At 40.9% G+C, this 26,500-nt stretch overlaps 1 protein-coding gene across 3 annotated transcripts in view; it reads left to right on the plus strand.

The window, feature by feature from the left end:
- Window positions 1-26,500, plus strand: part of Auts2 (activator of transcription and developmental regulator AUTS2) — a 1,072,043-nt gene that overhangs the window by 461,539 nt on the left and 584,004 nt on the right. For all 3 annotated transcript variants that reach the window (XM_028766103.1, XM_028766102.1, XM_028766104.1), the window contains exons 3-4: window positions 5,159-5,260; window positions 23,750-23,785. In XM_028766103.1, the coding sequence (XP_028621936.1) occupies window positions 5,159-5,260; window positions 23,750-23,785 (138 nt within the window). The remainder of the gene's footprint in view (window positions 1-5,158; window positions 5,261-23,749; window positions 23,786-26,500) is intronic.

A 26,500-nucleotide genomic window follows, 5' to 3' on the forward strand; every position in this document is an offset into this window, starting at 1 on the left:
CACACACACACACACACACACACACACACACACACACACACACACACTGAAGCTGAATACTGAAGTCTGAAGATGATATTGAAACCTCACGGTGAAACCTCAACAGTTCAGTCCTAGATAGGATTATTTCATGTATATAATATATACATCACCTCCTTAATATTGCAGAATAGCCATTCTCAATCATCATCTCTAAGTTTAGCAATATAGTATTCTTTCCTCAGATCAAGTGCAAAGTGAGCCTCCTTCCTTTGTTTTTGTTGTTTGTTTGTTTGTTTGGCGTTGAGTTGTGTGAAGGAAAGTGACTGACTAGAACTTCAGAGATGTGGAGAGGTTGCAATGTTGCAAGTCCGGACCCAGATTAGATCCACATTATCTTGGCCATCTGTAACCTCCTTAATGGCCATTTGCTGCTCTCCCCTGCATCTGTGTCCTCTCTGACATATTTGTGAGCATTAGATAAATCCTTTGGAATGTATAACCATGTCTCTAGTTCCTGTCAATCCAGACTGAGAACCCTTTCATGTGACATTTGAGGCCTATAGCTGAGAGAACTTCTTTCCTCTAATCCATCTACCTGAAGTTTCTACCCATGTATTTGGAAAGCGTTTTGAGTTATGACCCTTTTGTTCTGTTATATTAAAGTCCTCATCAAACTGTCACCATGTCAGAACATGGAATTTGTGGGGACTTAAATCTGCGCTCACAGTCTGTGGTCACTCATATTTGGCTCTAGAGTGAATTATACCTCATCCTCATTGAGGTAAGAACTGCTTCTATGTCATACTTGCTATGACGGTTGTGTGCTTTCTGTCCTATTCTTCTGTGATCCCTGCTGGGTGGTGGAACTACTGCCTTCCCTGCTTGTAATATGTCATAATCAGTCAGAGGGTCTGATTGCCTCACTCCTTCTTGTTTATGTTTACAACTGTACAGAGAGATTGATGTTGGCTCATTTCCCTCTCCTTGTTTTATTTACCTGCTACCTTTTCAATATTGGAAGCACATTGAACTCCTTTAAATGTTTAATCATGTATGTGTTGGACATGTAGAAGCAGCTGTATAATGTTTAGTTTCTGAGAGAATAGCAGTGCCCAAATCATTGACCTTAGATGTTTGTAGGCACATTGTTGTAGAATACCTTTAATCCCAATCCGGGGTCTGTACTCTGCCTTTGATTATTAAGTTCCCAGGTAAAAGATACACACAGCCTTTATATTTATAGTAAGCCTTTATTAAGACCAATGCTGGGCATGTATCTACCCTCTATGCTATTAAAATCTATTTTCTATCCATAACCCTGAGTTATTACTTACTATGTTCCATCTGGACTTCTCTTAACTCCAGTTAACCACCTCTCATGGCCATTCTTTCTTGACTCCTGAAAACATTGGATCTTTCTCCTCTCTCCACCTCCTTTTTGTCTCCTGGTTCTCCTCTAACCCCAATCCCCAGAACCCTAAATCCCACCTATGTCTTTTCTGCCCAGGTATTGGCTGTCAGTATCTTTTTTCACCAATCAGGGATAACTTGGGGTTAAGGGTCACCTGGGTCTACCTATGGTTTCTGGGGCAACCAATAACACATCTCCAAAACAGTGTCTAGAGTTTCTTTCTCTTTGTTCCCTCCGCCTCCCCTTTTCTTACTGAACCCAGAACCTGCTGATTTGGCAAGACTGGCTAGTCCACAGATCCTGGTGATCCTCCTGCCTCTGTTTCCCCAGCCCTGTAATGAGAAGAGCATTTTCCCATGCCTGGTTTTCTACTTAGGCACTTGGATCACAAATTTAGGTCCTCATGTATTGGCAAGAACTTTGCCAACTGAGCTATCGCACCAGCCCCCTCTCCTTCTCCTTTTTATTCACTCCATGTATAAAATAGGTGGTACCTATATTCATGGTGCGGCTTTCTTCCTCAATTAACCAGGGCTAGAAATTCCCTCACAGGCAGGCCTAGAAACTTTTTTTGTTGGTAGTTCTAAATTTCTTCAAGTTGACACTCAAGATTAACCATCCCAGCCATTAATAACAGTTGACACTCTCCTGAGATCACAGTTCCAGAATACAGAGAACATATTTTCCACAGTGAAATCTAATGAAAAGAAAACTTGGCGTCTTATGTTTTATAAAAGATAATTCTGTTGATAGAATTACCACCACCCATGCCAGATACCCACTCTGTCATTTTGTTTAGTTTGGTCTAATTCAGTTGCCTCCAGTGAAATTAGAGAATGCGTTACAGAAAGTTTCATGTAAACACAATCATAAGAACGTAAAGCTTGCTAGTGCGATTTCTCACTGCCTGTGTTACAGCAAGAGCGTTCTTACTGTGGCCACCGTGGATGTTGGGACAAATCAATGCAAGCAGATTGATTTTTCTCAGGTCTTTAAATGTTTAAGCTCGCACCTGGCCTTTGTGATGTCTCCTGCTTGTAGGTAATAGCTGGGAATTCCAGGCAAAGGATTACAACTTCTCAGCTACTTATGCTGCCCCCAAATGATCCGTTGGTTGCTGTTGAAAATACCAGCTTGAAAATACATTCGTGGGATTAGGAATGAGCACGTCTTCGCTGAAATCTTGCGGTTTAGCTTTAGCGCTTAGGGTAGTCAGTCCGTGTCTTTGAAATGTTGAGCTGCCTGACAGCTTAAAATCCTAAGTTTCCTTTAAACTTGAGCTGGGCTTTGGAGGAAAAAAGGGGTGGCACGGGAGGGGTGGATTTTATGTACAGTTCTCCAAACAGAATTCACTTAAGTGTGTTTGCCGTCAGGGCCTTGGGAATGCAAGCAAGCTGATTCCTTGCCTTCCTCCTTGAGTACTGCCCTCAGCCCAGATCAACATTTAGTCAGATAATTGACATCGTAGCCTTTGAAGTCTGTTGTGGGCCTTGTTATAAAATCATTTCGCTTTCATGAAGAAGGGAGGAAAAGGGACTCTTTGTAATGCCCAGGTTTTGGTAAGCTAGTTGTATATTAGAAATATTCCTTGAGTTTTATTTAATTTTAAATTACACTTGCTTATTTGTGAGTATGTGTGGGTACACATGGTGGTTAGAGTAAAGCTTACAGGAATAGGTTCTTTCTTTCTACCATGTAGATTTCGGGAGTTGGTCAGCCATCACCCCAGACTTATTAAAATACAAAGGGAATGGTAAGACACTGCCGAATGGTGACTTGTGTGTTTTAGGTGCACTCTAACTGGGCACTGAGTAATAACCAGTTAGCAGTCAGCAACAGAATTATGAGTTTGGGTCATAGGTTTTGGCCTAACTCTGGATTCATCGTTTCCTGTTTCTTATCCCTGATTGGAAGCGGTTCTGCCTGTCCACTATGAGAATTTAAGTAATAAATCTTGTCTTGTTTTTGAGACAGGGCCTCATATATGCCAGGCTTACCTTGAACTCATTGTGTAGCAAGGATGACCTTGAACTACCAATAGCCCTGCCTCACTTCCCAGCACTGGGATTACAGGTATGTGTGTTACCATGCAGGGTTTCTGAAGTGTGGCCGCTGGCCCTCAACACAAAGGATCAGACCCAGGGTTTTGTGCAATTATTCCATGATTGAACTATATTGCCAGTCAATTATAAGATGCTGCTTAGGGATCAGCATATATGTTCTCCGTGTAGGGTTGACTATTACAGCATGTGCTGCTTTCTTGGACTTGAGATTTATAGTGGGTGAGAGGAGTCAGCTGATAAAGGCAGTTTCCACCAAGCCTGAAGACTTGTGTTTCATTCCTGGGAACCATATGGTTGATGGAGAGAACCGACTCCCAAGTCATTCTCTGTCTAAATACATTGGGGTGTGTGTACCCCTCCCTAATGTATGTGTACGCAAATAAGTAAATGTAGTAAGTTTTCTAATGTATGATAATTAATAGGGCTGGAAATGAAGCTCATTTGATGACATCTCAAATGGAATATTTATGCAATGTTATAGTTCACTGTCCTACTAAGCTACATCCTAGTCCCCAAATGCTTGCTTTACAAAGAAGAAGAAGACAGACATTTGAGGAAACACTATTCTGACCTGTAACACACTGGGAAGAAAAGACTCACAGTGCCCCCATCTACATTAGGTTAGGATTAGTAAATTTCACATTATTTTAGGAGAAAACTCAGACCCTAAAGGGCTCAGGGAGATAGAATGTAAAATTAGCACTATGTTTTGAGCTCTATTACAGAAGATATCCTGAAAGGGGGTTTAGATGGGAATAATTTTTTAAAAATGGCTTTATTGAGATGTTGAAAGAAGGAATGCTCAGTTCTGGGGTTGGGGGATTGTCTCTGTGGGTTCGATGAATCTATGCGAAGTCTGAAGCCTTGTTCGACCCTCATGCCACAAGACGGGGAGTATGACTTACTGGATAGAAGGTTTGCAAGAAACCTTGTGTTCAGTCCCCAGCACTTTATAGCCCAAGTATGACGATGCTTGATGCTTGTAATTCACGTTGTCGGAGGATGATGGAAGGTCAGAAGGTGACAGTCATGCTCAGATACGTAATGAGTTCCAGGTCATCCAGCCACATGAAACCCTGTGTCCATAACAAAAATAAATACATACGATGTTAAACAAGGGGAGTCATGATGGGAGGACCAGAAGTTCCAATCGCCCTCGGTTACATAGTGAATTTCAGTTATTCTGGCCTACCTGATATCCGGTGTCAAAACAGCGAAACAAACATGGTCTGGAGAGGTAGTTAAGAGTCTGTACTGTTCTAGTAGAAGACCTGAGTTTGGTTCTCAGCACTCACATTAGGGGAACTTCCAGCGAACACCTGCAACTTCATCTGCAGGGGCTCCAGTGCCTCTTCAGGCCTCCACAGGTCTGCACTCGTGTGTGAATATACATACGCACACACATACACACTCATACATGCATACACACATGCATACAACATACATGCATATACACACATACATACCACATAATCATGCATATACACATACATTCACTCACATGCATATATGCCTACACACATACACACTTGCATACATAAACACACATGCATACACACACACACAGAGGACTTTTTATAAGTTACAACTCAATAGAATGTTTGATTGGCATTGCCCAGCGCTCAAAGTGCATGAGTCAATAAATGTATGTGTGAGCACCCCTCTGACTTTCTCCTGTTTTGCTTTTCTCTGTTACCTTCAGCTCAAGCCAGGACAGAACAGCTGCAGGGACAGTGACAGCGAAAGTGCTAGCGGAGAATCCAAGGGTTTCCAGCGGAGCAGCTCTCGGGAGAGGCTCAGTGATGTAAGTTTCAAATGCATCAAACAACTCCCGGACCACAATGAAGCCCTTGTCCTGCAAAGCTCGTGTCTTCCCTTCCTATGGCTGAACTGCAGTAGCCATGTTGGGCATGCTTTCTTGGTATATGTTTTTGTGTGTCTTTCTGTCATCGCAAAATATAGGCTGACCTAAAATGTCTTTTTAAAAATCATGTTATTTCAGTGATGGAGAAGTGGGTATACTTGTAAAAGCCTGAAGCCAGAGTTCAGATTCCCAGGACCCAAGTAAATTTTAGGATCCTACCTGTAACCTCAGGCCTTCTGAGGTACACATAATAAATCCCTACAAGAAGACGGCTGAATAAAGTAGTCACAGCAGCCAGCTTGGGTTAGTGAGAAGCTTCACCTCAATGAATAGAGATTGAGAGTCGGAGAGATGACTCAGCGGTTAAGATCACTGACTGCTTTTTCAGAGGTCGTGTGTTGACTCCTGGCACCCACATGACAGTTCACATTATCATCTGAAACTACAGTTCCAGGGAATTCTTGCGTCTATATGGAGGTGAAAGACTCATACACATAAAATAAAAATAAATGAAGAAGCAAGCAATTGAGGAAGACACCTACTGTCAACGTCGGCTTCTATATCTACACTCATACATAGTCCTACAACTGAGAATGTATGCAGAAAACAGGAAAGGGGCCAGTGAAATGGCTCAGTAGTTAGAGCACTTGCTGTTAAGACATGAGTTTAATTCCCAGAACCAGCAAGGTAGGAGAAAAACCAACTCCTGAAATTTATGCTCTACTATGTGAAGCTTACTCACCCAGACTAAATAAATATACCAAAGAAATAAAACCAGTAGAACTGGTAATATTTTTATCTGAACAGAAGTCAGGCAGTACTGTATCTGTAAGATCACATCATGGTGCTATGCTAAGGCCCTTAGTAATTTACACCTTGGAATCTGGTAACAATCCAACTTTGTTGGTTCTCTTCTTTCAAGATGGGATGTCTGTCCAATCAGGTACTTGGCAAGAGAGGGAATTATTAATAAATTTCCTAACAGGTTTCTAATTTGGAAACCTTATTAAAGAAAAAAAAATGTCAGCAAGACCTGGATGTATCTGTTCTTTGCTAGACCCACCCCCTCTGCACCTGCAGACCATATTTCTTTCGCTACCCCCCAATAGTTGTGTGTTTCCAAGGAAACTGAAGTTCCTTTTGGGTTCATAGTTTTCTTAATAAAAGAAGTTAGCCAGGAATAAAAAGACATCTCAAGGACAGTTTTATTAGATTTTTAAGAGAAAAACGACACAGGAGACAAGATGTAAGTTTCTGCAGCTGCTGTAGCCAGACTTAGGGATCAAGGCCTGTACCCTAACAAGCCAGGTTCACTCTCGTATCCTCAGTTAAGACAATTAAAAAGAGCCAAATAAATAATAAAAATCATAAGAATATGTACTCAATGTGGCCACATTGACAAGAGGAGTAAAGGGATCCAGCAATATCTCCAAGTCCTTGAAGGTATGGTTAGGTAGAAGGAAAGAAATATGGATAATTAAGCAGTCCAGCCCCGTATAGTCTCCCCTGTGCTCCAGGTCTCCCCTGCAAGGTCACTTGTCAATCTCTTGTCAAGGAAGAAGTTCCTCCTCTTGCTGCCCTGAAGGCTGTGTAGGCTTTTCTAATCCCAGAAGTGAAATTCTAGTCTCTTGGGGTCCATTCTTTCAATAGTCTAATGGCCGAAGAGGGGAACACACATGTCTCATTAGGGTGTATTGATTCCTGCCAGATGGGCCATCATGCTGCCAGGAGGAGGGAAATGGAAGAGAAGACAGAAAGTCATGACATTTGTAAGCAGTCACATGGATAAAGGAGAGAGGGGCTTCAGCAAAAAGGCCCAGGGCTCAATGGAATGTGCACTTAACCTTTGGCCAGTACCCAAAAGGGGATATGGAAAAATAAAATCAAAAAACCATCTTTTTTGAGTCCTTACTTAGAAAACTAGTCAGGCAGAGGCACTTCCAAGTGGAGGCTTCTAGGAAGGGGAAGTAGATATCACCTTCTGAGTAGCCTGGATTCCCAGCACTAGAGATGGAACTTAGAACAAAGCCCAGATCCCTTCACCTTTTCACATGGTGATTTTCAGTCTCAGAAATGACAAAGCAGATGCTTACATTTCAAAGGAAGGGGAGTGTAGGTCTCAGAGCTTCTGTTGTTTGAGGCTACTGCAGTAACAACCCTTCTTTGGACTGTTCTGGTCCTCCTGGATCTGCTTTATAGATGCCTGTCTTTTAGTTACTTATCTCGTTAGTTAGCACCGTTACTGACAGACTCATCTTTGCCCCTGTGAGCAACACTTGCAAAGTATCTGGAAAAAAAGTTTTCACGAGTTTCCATTCTCCAACATTACAAAGCTGTAGAGCTATGGTGACTATTAAGTGTAGAAACAACTATTTACCAAGTTGAATTCTCTCCTCATTCACCCTAAGGCAACAGTAATTGTCCTGAACAAGGCCTCTGTGTGTTGCAAAGAAAATACTACTGATTTTTGTGCAAGGAAAATGAGAAGTTATAGTTTCAGCGTTAAATGTTTTAAGCAGGGAATAATGCATATACATAATTTTTATTACACCCTGTATGTGAAAGTACTCATCCATGTATCAGGTTGCACTTGATATGGCTCATGTCTGGAGGTGTAAGGACAACTTGGTGGAATTGGTTCTGTCCTTTACCAGATGGGTCTCAGGAATAGCATTGAGGTCCTCAGGTGTGTAAGCAAGCACTTTTAACCCCTGAGCCATCGCAGAAGCTCAGAAGTGTGTGTGTGTGTGCGTGTGTGTGTGGTGTGTGTATGTGTGAATGTAACATATTTTATGGTTCCATATAATGTTTCTACTAAGAAACATCCACTAAAACAAAGACTGCAGATAACTGCATCATACTAAATGACTATACTCCATTACTCAGACCATTCCATATAATACTGTATTGTCCTGACTTATTTCATAGGATGCTACATTACATCACACTTCACATCATTCTGTTTGATGATACTGCATTACCCCTTCACATTTTGTAAAATAATGGTTCATTATTCAGGCTGGCTTGGTCAATGTTCTGTTGCTGTTAAAAACATAAAGACCAAAGGCAACACTTATAAAAGAATCATTTAATTAAGGTCTTGTATATGGATTTAGAGGCGTAGTTATCATGGGGCCAGGCAGACATGGTGTTGAAGAAGGAGCTGAGACCCATGTCCTCATCCACAAGCAGAGAGACAGTGAGAGTGAGTGACAGAGAGGCACTGGGCTTGCTGTAGCCCATTGAAAGCTCAAATCCCACCCCTAGTGACACATTTCCTCAAATAAGACCAATACCTCCCAATCCTTCTAATCCCTTCAAAGAATTATACTTATTAGTGACTAAGCATATTCAAACATATATATGAATATATACAATCAAATATATGTTCAAGTATATGCTCCTATGGTGGTCATTCTTATTCTGACCCATCTTATCAAATTGCTCTGACTGATTCCAAATGGTGATTATTCTTCATTATTCTGACCCATTTTGTATGATAATACATTACTTCACCCCGTTTCATGTAATTAAATATGTCACCCTGACAATTTCCAACATTGTTTTACCTTGTAATTTGGTGTGACTATATGACAATGTTACATTTCTCTGTATCAAACAAAGTAGACAGCACCCAGACATAAGTTTTTTGTTCGAGTTCCAAGGAAAATTTGTTGTTTGGTATGTGGAACTTTGAATTTTTAGAATTAATGGGATTAAGCAAAGCTATTATTTTTACAGCATTCCTTAATATGTTATTTAATAAAAAAAAATGTTGTGTTTATCTATGAATATAATTCTGTGTGTTAGAAAATGCTAGGTTTTGGGGTTGGTTTTTGTTTGTTTGGTTTGGTTTTGGTTTTATTTTTGTTTTTTTGGATGAGTTTCGTTAGTTTTATGATATAATTATACAATAACAAAATCATTAGTACTGTGCTGATCTCAATTTCAAAGACCTAATGTTTATTTAGCTCTTTTGAGATTTTATTATATGGTGGTTTTGTCTTGTTTTGTTTAGTATTGTGCTCGTATTTTTCACTCTGGCCTGACAAAAAACTTGTTCTTAGCCAAGGATGTCCTTCTACCACTGATCCTCCTGCCTCAGCCCTCCAAATTTGGGGATTATGGCAGGAGTTTCTTCCCATGCCCACCTTGTTATCCATTTAGCCATTTAGCGTGAGGTCTTTTTGACTTTTGAAGTATTCCAAGGTTTAGTTACAGCTTAGAGCAGTGGCTCTCCACCTTCTGTAGCTGTGACCCTTTAACACCTCATGTTGTGGTGACACAAGCCATAAAATTATTTTTTGTTACTACTTTGTAACTGTTATTTTGCTACTGTTATGATTTGTAATGTAAGTATGTGATATGCAGGACATCTGATATGTGATCCCTATGAAAGGGATGCACAGGTTGAGACTGGGCTGGTTTAGAGGAGTGAGCCAGGATAGTTCTGCATCATCACTGATTTCTTGAGGATTTGGTTCTTTTGCCCTTTCAACTGCTTTCACTTTTGTAGAAATAAATTTCAGGCTCTGCACAAAAGTGACCTCAAAATGGTCAGTTAAAACAAACCCAGGAGGTTAAAACCATGAAATGCACAGATGACGACAGATAAATCTTGATGAGCTATATGATTCCTCACTGAGTCATTAAAAGCATCATGCCAAAAGCATGAACAGCAAGAGGCAAAGAGTTAATTGGACTTTTGTACCTCAAGAGAATTGATCGTGAAATGGAAATGACAATATGTAGGGAAAGTCCGTCAGAATCACATAACTCATAGATGTTTATTATCTAGTGTATGCAGAGTATTTCAACAGTAAGAAGACAGCCTATTTCAGGATAATGCTGGGATCTCGAACAGCTGTGGCTCCTAAAGAGGATTCCACAGAACTGCTAACTGTGTGGGAATAGTCTCAAAGTCTTAGTCCTTAGACAGAACCAAACTGAGGGGCCTGAAGTCGAGCTCAGTGGCTGTGAAAGTAGCCTGCTGTTGCCGAGGACTGAGTTCAGTTTACAACACCCATGTGGCGTATTCACAACCACCTTCACTTCAGGCCACTTTGATTCAGAAGGCCCTGTTCTCATCTACATATACCCACCCCCTCCCGACATATACATAATTAAAAGTAAAAGTAAATTAAAAAAAACTGAAATGAGAATCAATTTACTCCTACTAGGATTGTTATAATAACGCGCTAATAAATAAATAATAAATGTCAATTTCATGGAGGAGTTGAAACACTTTTATGTTTCTGACAGGAGTATAAAATCATATGATCATTGAAGAAATCAGTTCGGGGGTTCCTCTGAAGGTTAAAATGTAGAATTACCTTATGACCAAGTCAGTCTGCTTTTCAACATATACTTAAGAAAATAAAAAGAGAAAATTTGTATTGGATCCTGAGACTTTGTTTCTATAGAAGCCAAACAGTAAAACAACCTGTTTGTCCATCAATAAAAGAATGAATAGAAGAGATGTGTGTTGCATATATAAAGGAATGCAGGCAGCCACAAGAAATATATTGGTGTTGTAATGTTGTCTTTCTGTTGCTGTGATAAAATACCATGACCATAATCAACTTGGGAAAGAAAGGGTTTATTTTGCCTTGAAGTGTGTATAGCATCAGGAAGGAAACTTACAGCAGGAACTGAAGGCAGGAACTGAAGCAGAGGCCACGGAAGAATGCTGCTTATTGGCTTTTTCTCCTATGGCTTGCCCAGCCTCCATATATATATATATCCCAGAATCATCTATCCAGGAGTACTCCTGACTACACTTAGCTGGCCGTCTTATATAAAGTATTAACGATGAAAAAGTGCCCCCATGGGTTTTCCTAGGAGACATTTTCTTAGTGGACATTCATTTGAAGTTTCTTCTTCCTAGATGATTCTGGGTTGCTTCAAGGTGAGGAGAAAAAAAAATCTAACCAGGATACATATTTAGTACAAAATGGATATAATTTAAAAAAATGGAAAAGGTGACAGATTCCTGTCATATCAAGACGTGGGATATTGAGGTAGGAGAATCATCAGTTCAAGGCCAGCCTAAGCTATGTAGACTCTGGGTCAAAACAGCAATCTCATTTGCAAGCCAACTTGACAACATGATTCTTCTTAATATTGTGTAGATGCTTAGCAGAACCAGATGTCATCGTGTTTTGTTTGCTAATTACTAAATAGCATTAAAGAATGAAAAGCAAACAAACGACTAGCTGAATGAAGTGGCTTATATCTACAATCCTAGCTACTACAGGAGCTTATGCAGGAAAAAAAGTCAAAGGCCAGCTGAGGCAATTTGAGAGGCACCTGTAACCACAGCAGTTCTAGAAGCCCTGACAGGAAGATTTCAAGTTCAAGGCTAGCCTGGGGCATTTAGCAATACTTTGTGTCAAAATAAAATCTATAAAAGCTAGGGCTGTAGTTCTGTGTTAGAGAGCTTACCTGGCTCAGTGTTTCAGCCCAGTTACTATGCACTTTTTAAAGAAAACAGTAGTGCTGTTTTTGGCCTTTGATTTTCAAAATATCCTGTATTTTGCTTTTTCTGAGTTGCTTTTTTTTTTTTTTTACAAATGAATAAGAAATATAACTTCTAATATTTCATTTGCTAATTGTGTATGTTGTCATTAGTATTTTTTTTCTTGAATGGTCATGCTTTTCTGCTTCTTTGCATGCATGTGGGTGGAAAAAACGTGTGTGTGTGTGTGTGTGTGTGTGTGTGTGTGTATGATATGTGACCTGCAGGGTCCAGAAGAAGGTCGCAGAGCCCCCGGAACTGGAATGAAGAGTAGTAATGAGCCATCTAAAGTGGATGCTAGAAACTGAGTGAACTTGGGTCGTCTTGCAAGTGTAGTAATCATTTCTACACACTGAGCTGCCACTCCAATCATGACAATCATTTTAGTTGAATGTGCAGTAGCATACATTATTTCTTGAAGATGTTGCATATTTTCTGTTATTTCTATAGATATTCCTTATTCTCACCAGTGTTGTAACTTTAAAATAGTTTTGTCTTTTTGAGGTTTCCTTCTGTGCTTTCTTTGTGGCATCAGAAGAACCTGAGTCTACAGGTAATTCTCTTCAGAGGGAAAGTGCTGTCTATGTCTTGTTCTAGTGAAAGGATTTTCCTTTGAGTTGATGGGAATCGGAAGGATTTCCTACCTGGCTGTGTTGGGAAGACATTCCTGGTTCTTCCTGGAGGTTGTTTATCTCACCTAGAGTATTATTCTCCACATATGTTCTTATGTGAAGGTCATAGGGAGACTCCACACTGCTGTACCCAACCTGTGAACATGAACTTCCAGTGTATTGTCAAAAGGTTGACCACATCTGACAACTTACTATTCCTGTGAACCTTTCTCCTCTTCATCTTCAGATTTATGAATTCTAAGCATCTTGTTTTTTCCAATTCTTAACTCTTATCTTCTCAACTCTAGCACCCTCGTGGACTCCAACTGGGCCACCCAGTAGTGCATACACAAACTTCTCTGGCACTATCTGGGAGGATTGTTCTTTGTAGTGCTGGCTAGGCAAGGATGACCTTGAACTCTTTTATCTTCCTTCTTCTGCTTCTCCAGTTCTGGGATACCAGTTGTGTTCCTTCATGCCTGGTTTATGCTTTGTTTTCTAGATGTCAGAACTTGATTCATAATAGGCCGACTTTCTCCCTACTGAGCCACACTTTTAGACTTTAGTGGAATTGCACTTTTCTTCTCTCAGATAATATCAGTCTACATACCTGTTACCTGATAGCACCCCGTTTAAAAACTGCTCTTTACATATTGTTCTTTTTCTTTTCAGTATCATTAGTTTGTGGAATATATTTGGTCCCTATTACTCAGCAATACTCACTACAGAGTTTTCAACTGAGATAAAAATTCCCTCCAGTCGTTTACACTCATATGGTGGTATTTGTAGATACTTAGACAGTGGAAGCTTAGTCTCAAGTGATTCTAATCAAGACATCCTATTGCTCTAGCTTTGCCATTTTAAATTCAGCAGGCATAAAAGAATAAGAAAAAAAATCACCCAAACAAACTTATTTGTGAAACAGTCCCAAGATGTGACTCATGGACAAAGCTTAACTCAGTGGGCTTGGGTTTTATATATTAAGTATTCCCAAACCATGTTGCCAAGGAGTGTGTAATTGGCCACAAGACTTTGAGATTGTCTTCATCAAGGAGACATCATAACCCGTTTAGATTAGTCACGAAGGAAAAAGTTAAGGGAAATAATTGAATATATAAATATTCATGAGTTATTCAAGGGGGAAGTATTGCTTCTGATTTATACAAAATTTTATAATTGAGAAAGTTGTCAAAACTTGGGGATTGAACTTGAAAATTTAAGTCTGTGGAACAAAGCTGGGGATAACAGATCACAGGCATCTGTTCAAAATAGCACAGAGATCTTGTATTCAGATAGGATCATTGTATCAATGTGCATTTCCCCAGAGACTCAGATGCAACAAGAACAGTACCAGCAAACATTTTTTTCCTCATCCAGAATGAGTTTACTCATTAGACATAAATAGAGAAGCCTCAAGATCTACAGCTGGTGACCAGGGCCCTTGGAAGGTTAGCATGTGTCAAACTCAGAAAGTTTCCTTACTTGTGTAATCAGTTGAAAGTGATACCTTGGCTAGAAAGTATTCAGGAGGAATTGCTTTCTTCCTGAGGGAGGGTCAGGGCTACATTTCCTGTAGTCCTGAGACTGAATGCAGTCCGTCTACCTTAGGATAGGCTGTCTGCTTTTCTGAATGTTCTATAGATCTAAATCCCAAACTCGTCTAGGCAGCGTAATAATGTTTGATCAAATATCTGGGCTGCCCCCATTCATGGCCTGGTCAGGTGACATAGACATGAATCATCTCAAGTCCCATTCTGAAGTCTGGGATGAGTATTGAATATGAGAACAGCAGTAGATACTTTTCAACTTATGATTGCTTGTTATCTAAAACTCATTTTAAGATGTGAAAATAACTGCTTAAAGCTTTTAGGGTTTTGGCTCAAGGGGGACACAGGGCTTGTTGTTTTGTGGTTAAGAAAATTATTAATTACATTACAGACAGGTAGATAACAGCATGGCAGGGGCTCTAAGAAGAGTTTCAGAGTTTCGATCTTGAGCTTGGAGATCCTTTGTTACAGCTTGCAGAGCTGTGCCACGTGTTTGATGGCTAGTCCACAGTTGGTGTTGCTGTGTGTTTGGGGTATGTGATGGGGAGATAAGACTGGAGAGGACTGGCTTATTTTAGTTCTGGAAACAAATGTTTAGGAGTAATTGAAGTTCAATGAAAACGGACAAGCTTTACAAGCAAAATAGTGTGGTCCTGGATATCAGCAGTTAAAATCTGGACCTTGGAATGGTCTTTACTTTTTATATTAAGATGGGAGCGAATAGAGTCAGGAAAAACCCCTGAGAATAAGGGTGTTTGGGTGAGATTGTGAAGAGGAAGGAGAACAGGGGGACTGCAGGTTTTATCGTGAGTCATGCAGCTTTGTTCAAGTTGTTACTCCATTTGTAGGTTTTGAGACAGAGTAGTCCAGGCTAGTTGAAGGATGACCTTGAACTTCTGGCTCTCCCACCTCCAGTTCCTGATCACCATGCACCACCATGATTTTTTCATGCAGTACTTGGCATGGAACTTAGCTAGGTAAAAGCTCTGTCAGCTGAGCTGCATGCCCAGCTCTAGCTGTGGCACTTTTCGTGGACTTTGCCTGGTAAGAGTATTTTCTATGTCTTGGTCGTTTTGTATCTTATCTCCTAAGTATTTATTCTTCTTTAACTGTGGACCTCACCTTGATTTCATTGTCATTAAAATAAAACAACAAAAAACGGAGGCTAGAGAGAGCTTGACAGGGAAGAGCCCTTTCTGTTCTTCCAGAGGACGCCCCAAGCACTCATGCCTGATGGCTCAGAGGTACCTGAATTGCCAACTCTTCAGGCACCTGAACTCGTGTACTTCATATACCCACATATGCCCATAATTAAAAAAAATAATAAAATAATTTAAAAGAAAAGTGTAGAAAAATCTATGAGTGAACTTTCTTTGTGCTCCTCCCATGAAACTCAGATGTCTATGTGTTTCCTGGCTATGGTCATTGTTCACTCTTAGGCGACAATATCATAGCATTAAGGTTGGCAGGCAGGATGCCATATATAAAAAGAAAAAAAAAATTCAGGTTAAAGAAGCTCATAGGTAATACATGGTTACCAGCGTGAACTCCACATATCCATGCTGTATTTGGAAAGCTTGAATAGTAGTGTTAACCTCTCTGCGGATCTGTAGTAGATGGAACAAATCTATTTTAGATGGTGCGTTAGTTATTTTCAGTTGTTGTGATAAAACACCATGACCAAGGCAGTTTATAGAAGGAAGGGCTTATTCTGGACTTACAACTCCATAGGGATAGAAGTCCATCGTGCCAGGGAGGCATGGCAGTAGGAATGGGTCTCATAGCTCAGTAACTGGAAGTAGGACGAGGCCCTCAAGGACCAAGGCCTGTGACATGCTTCTCTAACAAAGCCATACCTCCGAAACCTCCCTAAACAGCACCACCACCTGAGGTACCAGGGCCTGTGGGGGATATTTCTCATTTAAACCACCACTGATGGATAATCAATTTTGTTGCATTGTCAAAGTAGCTGCGGAGCTAAAGCCAGTCTGGATAATCAATGTTGAAATCCCCTGTTGTGTTGGTAAGCTGTTAGAACAGAAATGTTAACTTCATGAGTTTAATGAGCAGCTTTGAAGACTGCTTAGTGACAGTGATGTAGGAAAAGACAGGCTGGAAGCAGAGAGAAGACCCGAATAAGTATTTAATGAAGGTATACTCTTAAGGGCAGCTTCCACCCTCCTGGAAATTGTCCTTCAACTGTGTATCCCATTACTGTCTCATGGCTTGTGGTGGCTCGAGACCGTGGCAGAAAGCATGGCTGAGGAGGCCGAAGGAGAATGTGCTTCTCAGAGTAATAGTATAATAAGATAATTTGCAGACAGAGCTGAGGTAGTGATCTGATGGCAGACAGCATGCTCCCACCCTCCTCTACCCAGCAGGATGACAAGACGCTCCTCCTCCTCTACCTTACTATCCTCACCCCAATTTCTTCTTTTATTCACTTCATTGGAAATGTGAATGAATCGGTGAATTTCAGAGACGTAAAGAGCAAAGCTCTTTTCATTTAGTGAGTGGACATCTTTTTTCCTAAACATGGATATATTAGATACTATTGCAAAGATTATTTCGGTCTGGAGAGAGTATTGTTTGTTTTGGTTTTGGTTTGTTTTGAGAGTGTCTTATGTAGCCCAGGTTAGATTCCTGTAACTTATTTACTGAGAATAGACCCCAGAGCTTCTTGAATGCTAGGGTAGCACTCTTACGAGCTGAGTCACACACATGGTTTTGAAATGAAGGAAACCTGATCCTTCTTTAAAGGAAAGAGAAATTTAAATCTGTCATTTCATCCTATCGATATAAATACACAGCTGTTTTTTTTTAAATGAGGGAGGACTCTTCTTTTTTCTCCTTCCTTTTCCCAGTTTGTATGTATGTATGTATGTATGTATGTATGCATGCATGTATGTATTTATCTTGAGACAGTGCCTTACTATGTTCACTTGGTTGGCCTAGAACTCAGTATGTAGACCAAACTAGCCTTAAACAATTGATCTACCTACCTATGCGTCTCAAGTGCTACTATCATAGGCATAGGCCACTACCCCTGTTGTTAAAATTTCTTTTCTATGGAAGACAAAAATGAAAACAAAACAACAAGACAATTCTGTCTCTCCTCCTAAGGTCCCAGCTACAAACCAAAGTATAATTCCACCCAAGTTCTCTCTGGGGAACTAAGGAATTTATTGGCCTTGCTTACAGACCAGTGAATGAGTAGTTATGGGGAAAACATCGATGGACATCAAATAGCCATCCTAGATGGTCCATACCCAGCATGGATGCTGGCTACTCCAAGGCTACATAGGTGGAACTCGTTTCCCTAGTCTTTCTCAGCTAATGTACTTCGCTGAGGCCATAGACACTTAGGGCAGAGCTACACACAACTGATGGATAGAAGTACCTGAATACCCTGGTGATAGAGGGTCCCATGCCTCTCTTTGAGCATCCTTCTATGGAAGATACTCAACAATTCCAGCTGTGTTTGTTACTTGCTGTTGGAATAGAGCTAAATTTGCGAAGTAGTTATGGCTTTGCACGGTGAATAGTTTTATATAATAACCTTAACACAGTGTAGCCCAGGCTTGCCTCAAATATTGGAACCTCTTTTATCCTTTTTAGTAACAGTACTTGACACAGTTCTTCAAATCTGAGCTGATGTTAGTTTTTTTTTCCTGACATCTCGGACACTTTTGCTATCTAATTCCGACAAGAGTAAGTCTTGAGTCTTCAGACCAAAAAAACAAAACAAGGAAACAAACAAACAAAAGTGAGTTTAGCAGAGTTCAGTTCCCAGAACCCATATTATAGAAGGAAAAAAAACAACTCCTGAAAGTTGTCTCACAAGAAAGCTGTGGCCTGTCGATGGCTCCACAGAAACAGATACACACATGTAAGCAAATAAATCAGCATAAAAATTTTATTGCCTGGGGCAATATAGAAAGGTAAAATTAACATCACTGAATGTTTCAGTTGAACTATTGGATTGGGTATTGGCACATGTGCCCTGTTCTAAGTCTTGGTTTCTTTCTGATTTCCTACAACATGATAAGGCAGAGAGCCTCCTATTATTTTGGCACATTTCAAGCTGTGGGAACACATTTCCTAACATTTTTTGTAGTAGAATTGTTTTCTGTGGCTTGGAGGTTTGAGAGGTATTTATGTAATTTCTGACTTGGAAAATAATTCAAATTTTCAAATAATTTCAGCTAAGATTTATGTTGGAACTGAAAATGACCATAGATAGCCAAGATGTTTTCCTGGTCCTTCGGAATAGCAAGAAGGCAGAGCTTCACACAGGTTTGCTATAGTTGATGGAGAAAGACACAGCTCTTACCTCAAAGGGAATGGGAGAGTATTTATTCGTGAGTCAAACATGAGTGACCATGTCCTAGGAAGACAGAGTCAGAACACTGTGAACACCGTGTTCCAACATGATAACAGTTGGTTGAAGTTTTTATAGTTAAAGAATTTAACCATGAAAGAAGTCACCTTCTGAATGTATTCTTGTGAATCACAGGTTACAGTAAGTGTGAGAGAAACAGAGGAGTCAGTGATGATGTTCTTAGCTTTTTGATTGCGAGAAGGTTACAGTTTGCTGAGGATACACTTGGGAGGTACTCACAGTCATGAGGATGCAGTGATGCTAGGTCATACAGAGAGACTGACAGGGAGTAGCTTTCCAAGGAACTAAAAATATCCCATTATAATTTGAAGCTGGTCTGTAACATTCTAGCCCTCCATAATCAGGAATTTCAAACATTTCGAGTCATAGAATATTTTGTTTTGGTTTGGTTTTTGAGACCGAGTCTCTTTAGGTGTCCTTAGCTGTCTTAGAACACAGAGATCCACCTGCCTCAGTCTCCTAAGTGCTGGTAGTACAGGCCTCTGCCTCTACATAGACCCAGCAAGTTACAGATTCTGTAACACAGAATCATCTTCTTTTCTGGGAGAGTAATGCTGCCAACTGATTCCTGTTTTTCTATGACTACAGCCAGAACTTTGGGAATATAGCACTGGACAAAGAGAAGGCTGTTTACTAGGCATTGCATTTGTTCATATGTTTCAGCGGCAATGGAAAGGGGCTGTCATGTGATGAAAAATGCAGCAGTGGAGGAAAAAGGAGGGAGGGAAAGTTAACTCCCTATATATTTGGTAGAAGGGGTGTTGTTGATATTGTTGTTCTCTCAAAGTTTTCTACCAGGTCTAGAAACACAATTATTTAGTCCCAGGAACCTCACCCCATAAAAAAGTATACACACACACACACAAGACTGTACATACTCAAATAAGGTAAAGAAGTTCTAGGGGGCTTTGAGATGCCTCAATGGTTAAGAACACTTGGATTCCTTAAAAAAGGAGAGATTAGGGGTGGAAGCAACAAAAATATGGCTCAATGGTTAAGAGCACAGAGGACCTAGGTTCAGTTTATAGCACCCACATGCTGGCTTAGAGCTTTCTGCGACTCTTGTTCCAGAGCATCTAATGGCCTCTTCTGATCTCTGAGGGCACCAGACATGGGGTGTGTGTGTGTGTGTGTGTGTGTGTGTGTGTAGGTAAAACATGCATACATATAAACTGAAATAAACAAATCTTAAAATACATATAAAAAGAGAAAGAGGGCTAATAATTTAGCTCACTTGGTAGAATCGATCTGGTATGTGCAAAGCCCTAGGTTCTATTTCTAGCACTAATTAAACTTATTATGGGTTGAAAACTGGCTAAGATCATAAATTGTTTGTCATGTAAGACTGGGGACCTGGGTTTGGTTCTCCAGTGCACACATCATGTAAACTTCTGATGTACACACACACATGCACACGTACACGCACGCACACACACACACACACACACATACATACTCAAATAAGAAGTTCTAGGAGCCTTTGAGATGTCTCAGAGATTAAGAGCACTTGGTATTCTTGCAGAGCACCCAAGTATGTTCCCAGCACCTACTTTGGGTAGCTCACAACCACCTATAACTCTAGCTGCAATAAATTTGATGCCTTTTTCTGCCCTCTATTGACATTGAATACCTCTCCATATGTAGAGAGAATTTAAGTTTGGTTTTTTTTTTTGGGGGGGGGGGTACAAGACAGGGTTTTTCTCTGTAGCCCTGACTGTCCTGGAAATCACTCTGTAGATCAGGCTGACTTGGAACTCAGAAATCCACCTGCCTCTGCCTCCCAAGTGCTGGGATTAAAGGCATAGGTTACCACTGCCCGGCAAATTTAAGAATTTTTAAGGTAATCAGCTACACCAACAATTTCCAGGTCAACTTGGGATACACGAAGCCCTGTTATTCATAAATTTAAAAATGAATAAACAAATGATGAAATATTATTGAAATGGTTTGCTCAGTGTAATGTCAATTGTAGATAGCCTCTGATGCTAGGTTTCTGCATGTGTGCCTTCTACAGAGTGAGGTAGATTCCAGCATGCCTTTAATGTACAAGAGGTTCTAGCATCTCTTGTTTCCTGTGTCTAGCAGTGTGTGTGTGTGTGTGTACCCATGTGTGCGGAAGTTGGGTGATAAGGCAGGGTGCTTAAATGCTTTGTTGCATTATGTTAATTCCTCAGCAGTGCAATCAAATTCATGTCGTAATTAAAGCTGTCAGTTGGAAGGCAAGCCAATCGCTGCGAAAGCACAGCATAACAAATGAACTGAAATGATTCCGCGTGTAGCTATACAATGCTTCACCAGGCATGAAATTAAATAAGTAATTTGATGTTGACATCAGAAATTGAAATGATACCCACTGTTCCTTCATTCAGTCAGACCTGCATAAACAATGGCCAGAGCAAACATGCACAACAAAGCCCTCCTTTCACCCGCTCCCCAAGTAATACACAATATATATGCAAAATGAGCATATCAGAGCTTGCTTAGACCTCAAGGATGTAATTTGCTTTGGTATACAATACGATGATAGGCACGGAGGAGGTGGGAAGCTTGGTTTGGAGTGATCCTTCTTCTGGGTTGAAACATTTTCAGCAAGTGGAATGAATGAAATCAACAAATCCCCCTGCTTCTCTGTCATTCATCCTAAAATGAGTTTGTTTCCTAGAGGCAGGTCTCCAGGCTGGTTGAAAGCTAACCTGTCTTCCACCTTTGCCTGCTGTAACAAGGGCTGGGGGTGCAGAAAATAGGTGACGTTGCCACATGGCCAGCCACTGATATAAGCAGTCTCCATGACTACCGTGGGTGGATTGAACTCTCTCTCGAGCTCCTGCTTATAGAATCAAGAACACAGATGGCTTTTTGTTGTTTATTGGTTATTTTGTGGTGTGTGTGTGTGTGTGTGTGTGTGTGTGTGTGTGAGTGATAGGTATCTAGGTACCCAGGAAGACCAGAAAGGGTATTGTATCCACTGGAGCTTGAGTTACAGGTGGTTTCGAACCACCTGATTTGGGAGATTGGAACTGAATTCCAGTCCACAGAGAGCTATTTAGCCTTTTAGCAAGGTTTATTACAAACATGGATCACATACCCAACATAATTTTCATCGTTCTTTATCCCTCTCAGCCTGTAGGAAGCAGTAAGATGAGGAAATTTTCCTGCAGGAATGCTGTGAAGCATGCTATTTTTGTTTGATGTGGAGACGATCAGAATGTGGTATACTCTTCTCCTAGGTTTGATTGTGAAATGTCCTCCCTCAGACCCATGTGTTTTAACAAGTGCTCTAAGGCTTGTAGTGCAGTTGTAGGCAATTGTGAAACCTTTAGGAGGTAGATCCTTGCTCAAGAGGAAGAGACTAACACTAGGCCTTGCTGTTTGATAGGTTGCCTCTACTCCCCGTGTAATCTCTATTTTCTGACTGCTGACTCAGTGTGATTAGGGCCTTTTTACATGAAGTCCTCACTATGATAAACTTTATCCTCAAACAGAAGTCTGAAATAAATCCTCCCTTCTTTAAGCTAATTTTTGTCAGGTGGTTGGTCACAGTAATAGGAAGAGTAACTCATACACCTTCTCAGTTCACAGTCAACAGAAATCATATCTGTTGTGGTTACAAAGATGTCAAATTCTCCTTCGCATCTTCCCCCTCAAATAATCCACGTGTTTATACATCACTTCAACCTGCATTTCGGCAGTGCATCTTGTATGCAAGACATGATGAATCGGCACGTGTTCCCCTTCTGCCTGTTGTTTAAAGAACAGGAGCTTGGCTGTGTAAGTGGAACAGCTAACATTAATAACTCTTGAGTTGGGGTGGCATTCAGGCTTCTCTGTGGAGGTGTGGGCAGCCCTACTACAAAGCTGCTGAGCTAGAAATTAAAGACCAACTCTGCATGGGGTTATTTTCATTTCTGGGTTATTTGGTGCCTCCCTCACACATAAAGAGGACAACAAAAGTTAAACAAATTCTTAGGCCAGGTTTTAGAGAAAGCATGTAAACAAACAAACAAACAAACAAGTCCCAGGCCCCAGTCTGTGGCTTCATTGGTGTGGTGCTTGCATGCCTGAGGCCCTGGCATTGTATAAACCAGGTGCAGTGGTATACTTCTGTTTTCCCAACACTCAGGAGGAAGATTCAACAAGATCAAGGTTGTCCTCAGCTACACAGGGAGTCGGAGGCTAGCCTAGACTACAGAGACCTTGTCCAAAAACTGGGTAGAGAGCTGGGCAAATACTTTCAGTGGTCGAGTGGTTGCTAGCATTCAGGAAGCCCTTTATTCTCTCACTAACATTACATAATGGGTGTAGTGGTGCATTCCTCTAGATTTTAGACTCCATGAGAACCTGCCATCAAATCGGGGGAGGTAGAGACTGCAAAGATGGCTCATTGGTTAAGAGTACTTACCCTCCCCCCAAATTTGGTTTCCAGCATTCTTTTCAGGAAGCTCACAATTGAGGATCCAATACCCTTTGGCCCCCTTAGTGCACATGTACACACATAGTACACATAAACTAATGTAGATACGCATTGTGTGTGTGTGTGTGTGTGTATGTGTGTGTGTGTGTGTGTGTATGTGTGTGTGTGTGTGTGTATGGATGGTAATAAAAAGAAATTCCAATGAATTTTGTATTCATACTTTGGCTTTTTTTTCCTCAGTACTTGATACTCTGAGTTCAGTTCAGAATTATTGATTTTCAGTTGGTTCGCTGTGTGAGAGCTATGGCAATCTGAATTGATATTATTGAGAGAAAATCTGCTTCCCTCTGCCCACGGATTCTTTGCATTTTAGTCAACTAATTATGTTTACAAAATGTCTAATTTTTGCACAGTGCCAAGTGTGTGCTAACCAAAGCCTTCGGGGAACAAACTGGCAAGTAGGTCATATACCAAAAAGTCATCCAAACCCACTGGGCTTTCTATTTTCAAGTCAGTCTGGGCTTTTTTCCTCTTGCCTGCCTCTCTGCGGCCACAAAACCAAATAGCTTGAGACCCAGGCCTTGAATGTCAGGAAGTCGGGGAGGCAGGCTGCCACGTGCCTGTTTAGTCTCAGTGCAGGGCGAAATGCCATCATTAATTCATTACCCAGCTGCCTGTCAAATAAATTGGCAATTACGTCCACCGCAGAAGCTCACAATCTAGTAAATAGCACGTTAGCATCTCTGAGTCGCTGAGAGATATAAAGAGGAAAATCAAGCAACACAAGTCTGTGTATCAGCAGCAGATGACAAGGGGTCTCATCCTTGGGCTTATGATGTGTGATGAAAAACTCACAAAGGGCTGGTAATGAGCTCTGGGGATGGGAACATGTTAAAAATGGCCACTGACTTTTCCACTCTGTCTCTGTGCTTCCTTTGCAGAGTTCAGCTCCTTCCAGCTTGGGGACAGGCTACTTCGTAAGTCCATCTCCACTTCCGCCTGCGCGCCTCCTCTCACCATCAGCCCGCTCCTATAACAAATCCTCATTACCGTGTGAAAAAATGACACCCAAGGAATCCCTCTTGCTCCTAACGAGCTCACTGATTTCTGCCCTTTCATTGAGGATTGTCTTATTTCTAAAGGGTTTAACCTGTTGGGCCTTAAGGATCAGGAGGCATCTGCCTCGGTGGGGCACTTAGTATGTTTAGGAGACATGGGGAAACATGATTACGCTTGCCAGCCCAATTCCATAATTGCCGGAAGTCAGATCACATATGGAGCTATTTGACTTCTTCGGAGCACTCGGAAGAGCTTCTGTGTGCACAGCGACTTGCTTTGCTGTTTCTGTTATTTCATTGTGACGCGAGGCGGCATTCAATAGTGTTTCCCTTGTTCTCGGTTGGTAGCTGTATCTAGCTTTTAAGCCAGCAATCACCACATTCCACAGTTTGGCAAATGCAGATGCATTATATGCTTTCTGGTCCTTTCACTGTGTTCTCAGGGGAGGGCAAGGGATTGAGGAAATATAATTTCTGGGATTATTACACTATCTTTCATTCAATGACAGAGAAATGGTTGCTTCATTAAATTTTTATAACAAAATTATCCTTTGTGGGTTCAGTATTCCTTCCCAAGATATAAATGAGGAAGAATTACAAACCAGCATTATTTACACAAGATAGCATAGCATTGTGTATTGTAGTACTTAGAGAAATGTGGATTGTGTTCTGAAGTCACATTTGATACTATAATACCCAAGATAGAACACATGTCACAAAACATGGTCAATAAATACCAATTCAGGTCAGCTGCTTTTAACTCTGTCCTTTTAACATTGCTAATCAGTCTTCTTGTGACTCAGTTTCCTGACTGCATTTCTGGTAGAATTATGAAAATCAACATCGTTTCAGTGAATATCGAGTCTTTTCTGAGTTTGGGCCAAAAGACACCCTCTTCTGGCCCCACTATAATCCAAGGAGATTGGTCTTGATCTATAATCCAAGGAGAATGGTAAGGATGGCCCTGGCCTTGTATCAAACAGTTAGCACACTGATGGCGGTTCTGCGCAGTGGGCCTGAATATTCATGCTTACAGAAGGAGCAGGATGCGCTCAGTGTCTTGCTTCAGCAGTTGAAAGAACAGACGTGGTCCCATCTGCCATCTCTTCACACCAGGCGGGGTGTGGGTTGCGATGCTGGAAGTAAGATCTGCAGGCTGTGGTGCCTATTCTCCATGCTCTCTATCCTCACCCTGCCTCCTTCTCAGAAATAAAGCCAACGCCACCACCTTCGACACGACACGTTCAGTTGCAGTCTGAACATTCTATTGTCGTTTGTATTGTCAGTGTGATCATCCTGAAAGAAGAATGCCATTTCATGAGTTGACATTTTGTTTTGCTTTTTAGTTCCTTAATTCTTAGAATTCTTATGTTATCCAATGATACATTTGATAACTAACGAATCCTTGATTAGGATTTGGAAGTGCTTTTTTAATTTTTTTTTTTTTATGCTGGGACAACTTTGGTCACCTTTTAAAACTTACTCATTTTGTTAAAGTTGCTTTGGTAAAATCAACTTACTTTGCTTATCTCAAGAGCTGTCATGTTCTTAGCGTACACGGAGAAGATGAGCACCAGATGTCTGTTCCGCTCTCAGCTATGATAAAAATGCCCCTCTGCAGAATGTGTTTCCAATACCACATTGGTCTGTTATCACCCTGCAAAATCCTTAGTGGGCTTGCCAAGCCCTCATCAAAACCGGGCTGTTTCCAGTGTCATTCCAACAGTATCACGTGTAGCACTCAGTTTCAGGGACTGATTTCCACATCGGTGAGTTTCTTGCTTTTAAATGGCAATAATGTATTTACAGCTTCTGTGACTGCCCCTTCATTCCCCACCTGAGACATACTGTTTTCATTGTGCTCATGGTCTGTATATTAGAACGGCTCTCACTAAGTTTGTAAAGAAGGCAAGTCAGTATCAGGTTGAGTCCCGTACTGATTTTGTTTCTTATTAATTGCCTTTGACAACTCCTTGAAATGTGGAAATCACTAGAGATGAGCTAATTCTTGTCATTAATTCATGAAATTTTGGGTTTGGAAAGGCTAAGGTCCCCTACATTTGGAGTTTAACAAGGAAGAACTGTTTATTTAAACATTCTCCCTTGCTTCAGTATTCTTCCTCACTCCAGAACCTTCTGTTTGCCACCCCAGCCCTGTCCTATAGTAGAGATTTTAGTAAACTAAGGTTAAAATCCAGATGTTTTGCTTCTTCTTGAAACAGATCCTGTAATCCATGCACCGTGGATTCTATATTTGTGTGCAGCTACCCACTCTTGAGCAAATCCACGAGTGCTTGTATTTGTCTCTCAGTTCTTCCACTGTATCTCTCTCATTTCACTGAAGAGCATTGAAGAAGCCTTTGTTTTTGATCTGGTTATATTTGTTTATGTCTTCCTGGTTTTGTGTTCTAAAGATGTCTGCTTAGGTCTGTCAGTTTTCCAATCTATGCCGAAGATTTGAGAGATGGGAACAGCAGTGAAGAGCACTATTTACATAAGCATATTGCAAAGGAGTCTCAAAGTAGACAAAATAGAGAAGGATTGGAACAAACTTTGCACGTTTGGGGGAGGCTTTGAATACCGTGAGTGTTATACACACACACACACACACACACACACACACACACACACACA

This window comes from Grammomys surdaster, unplaced genomic scaffold (genome assembly GCF_004785775.1).
Source record: "Grammomys surdaster isolate TR1022 unplaced genomic scaffold, NIH_TR_1.0 166, whole genome shotgun sequence".
Taxonomy (NCBI): domain Eukaryota; kingdom Metazoa; phylum Chordata; class Mammalia; order Rodentia; family Muridae; genus Grammomys; species Grammomys surdaster.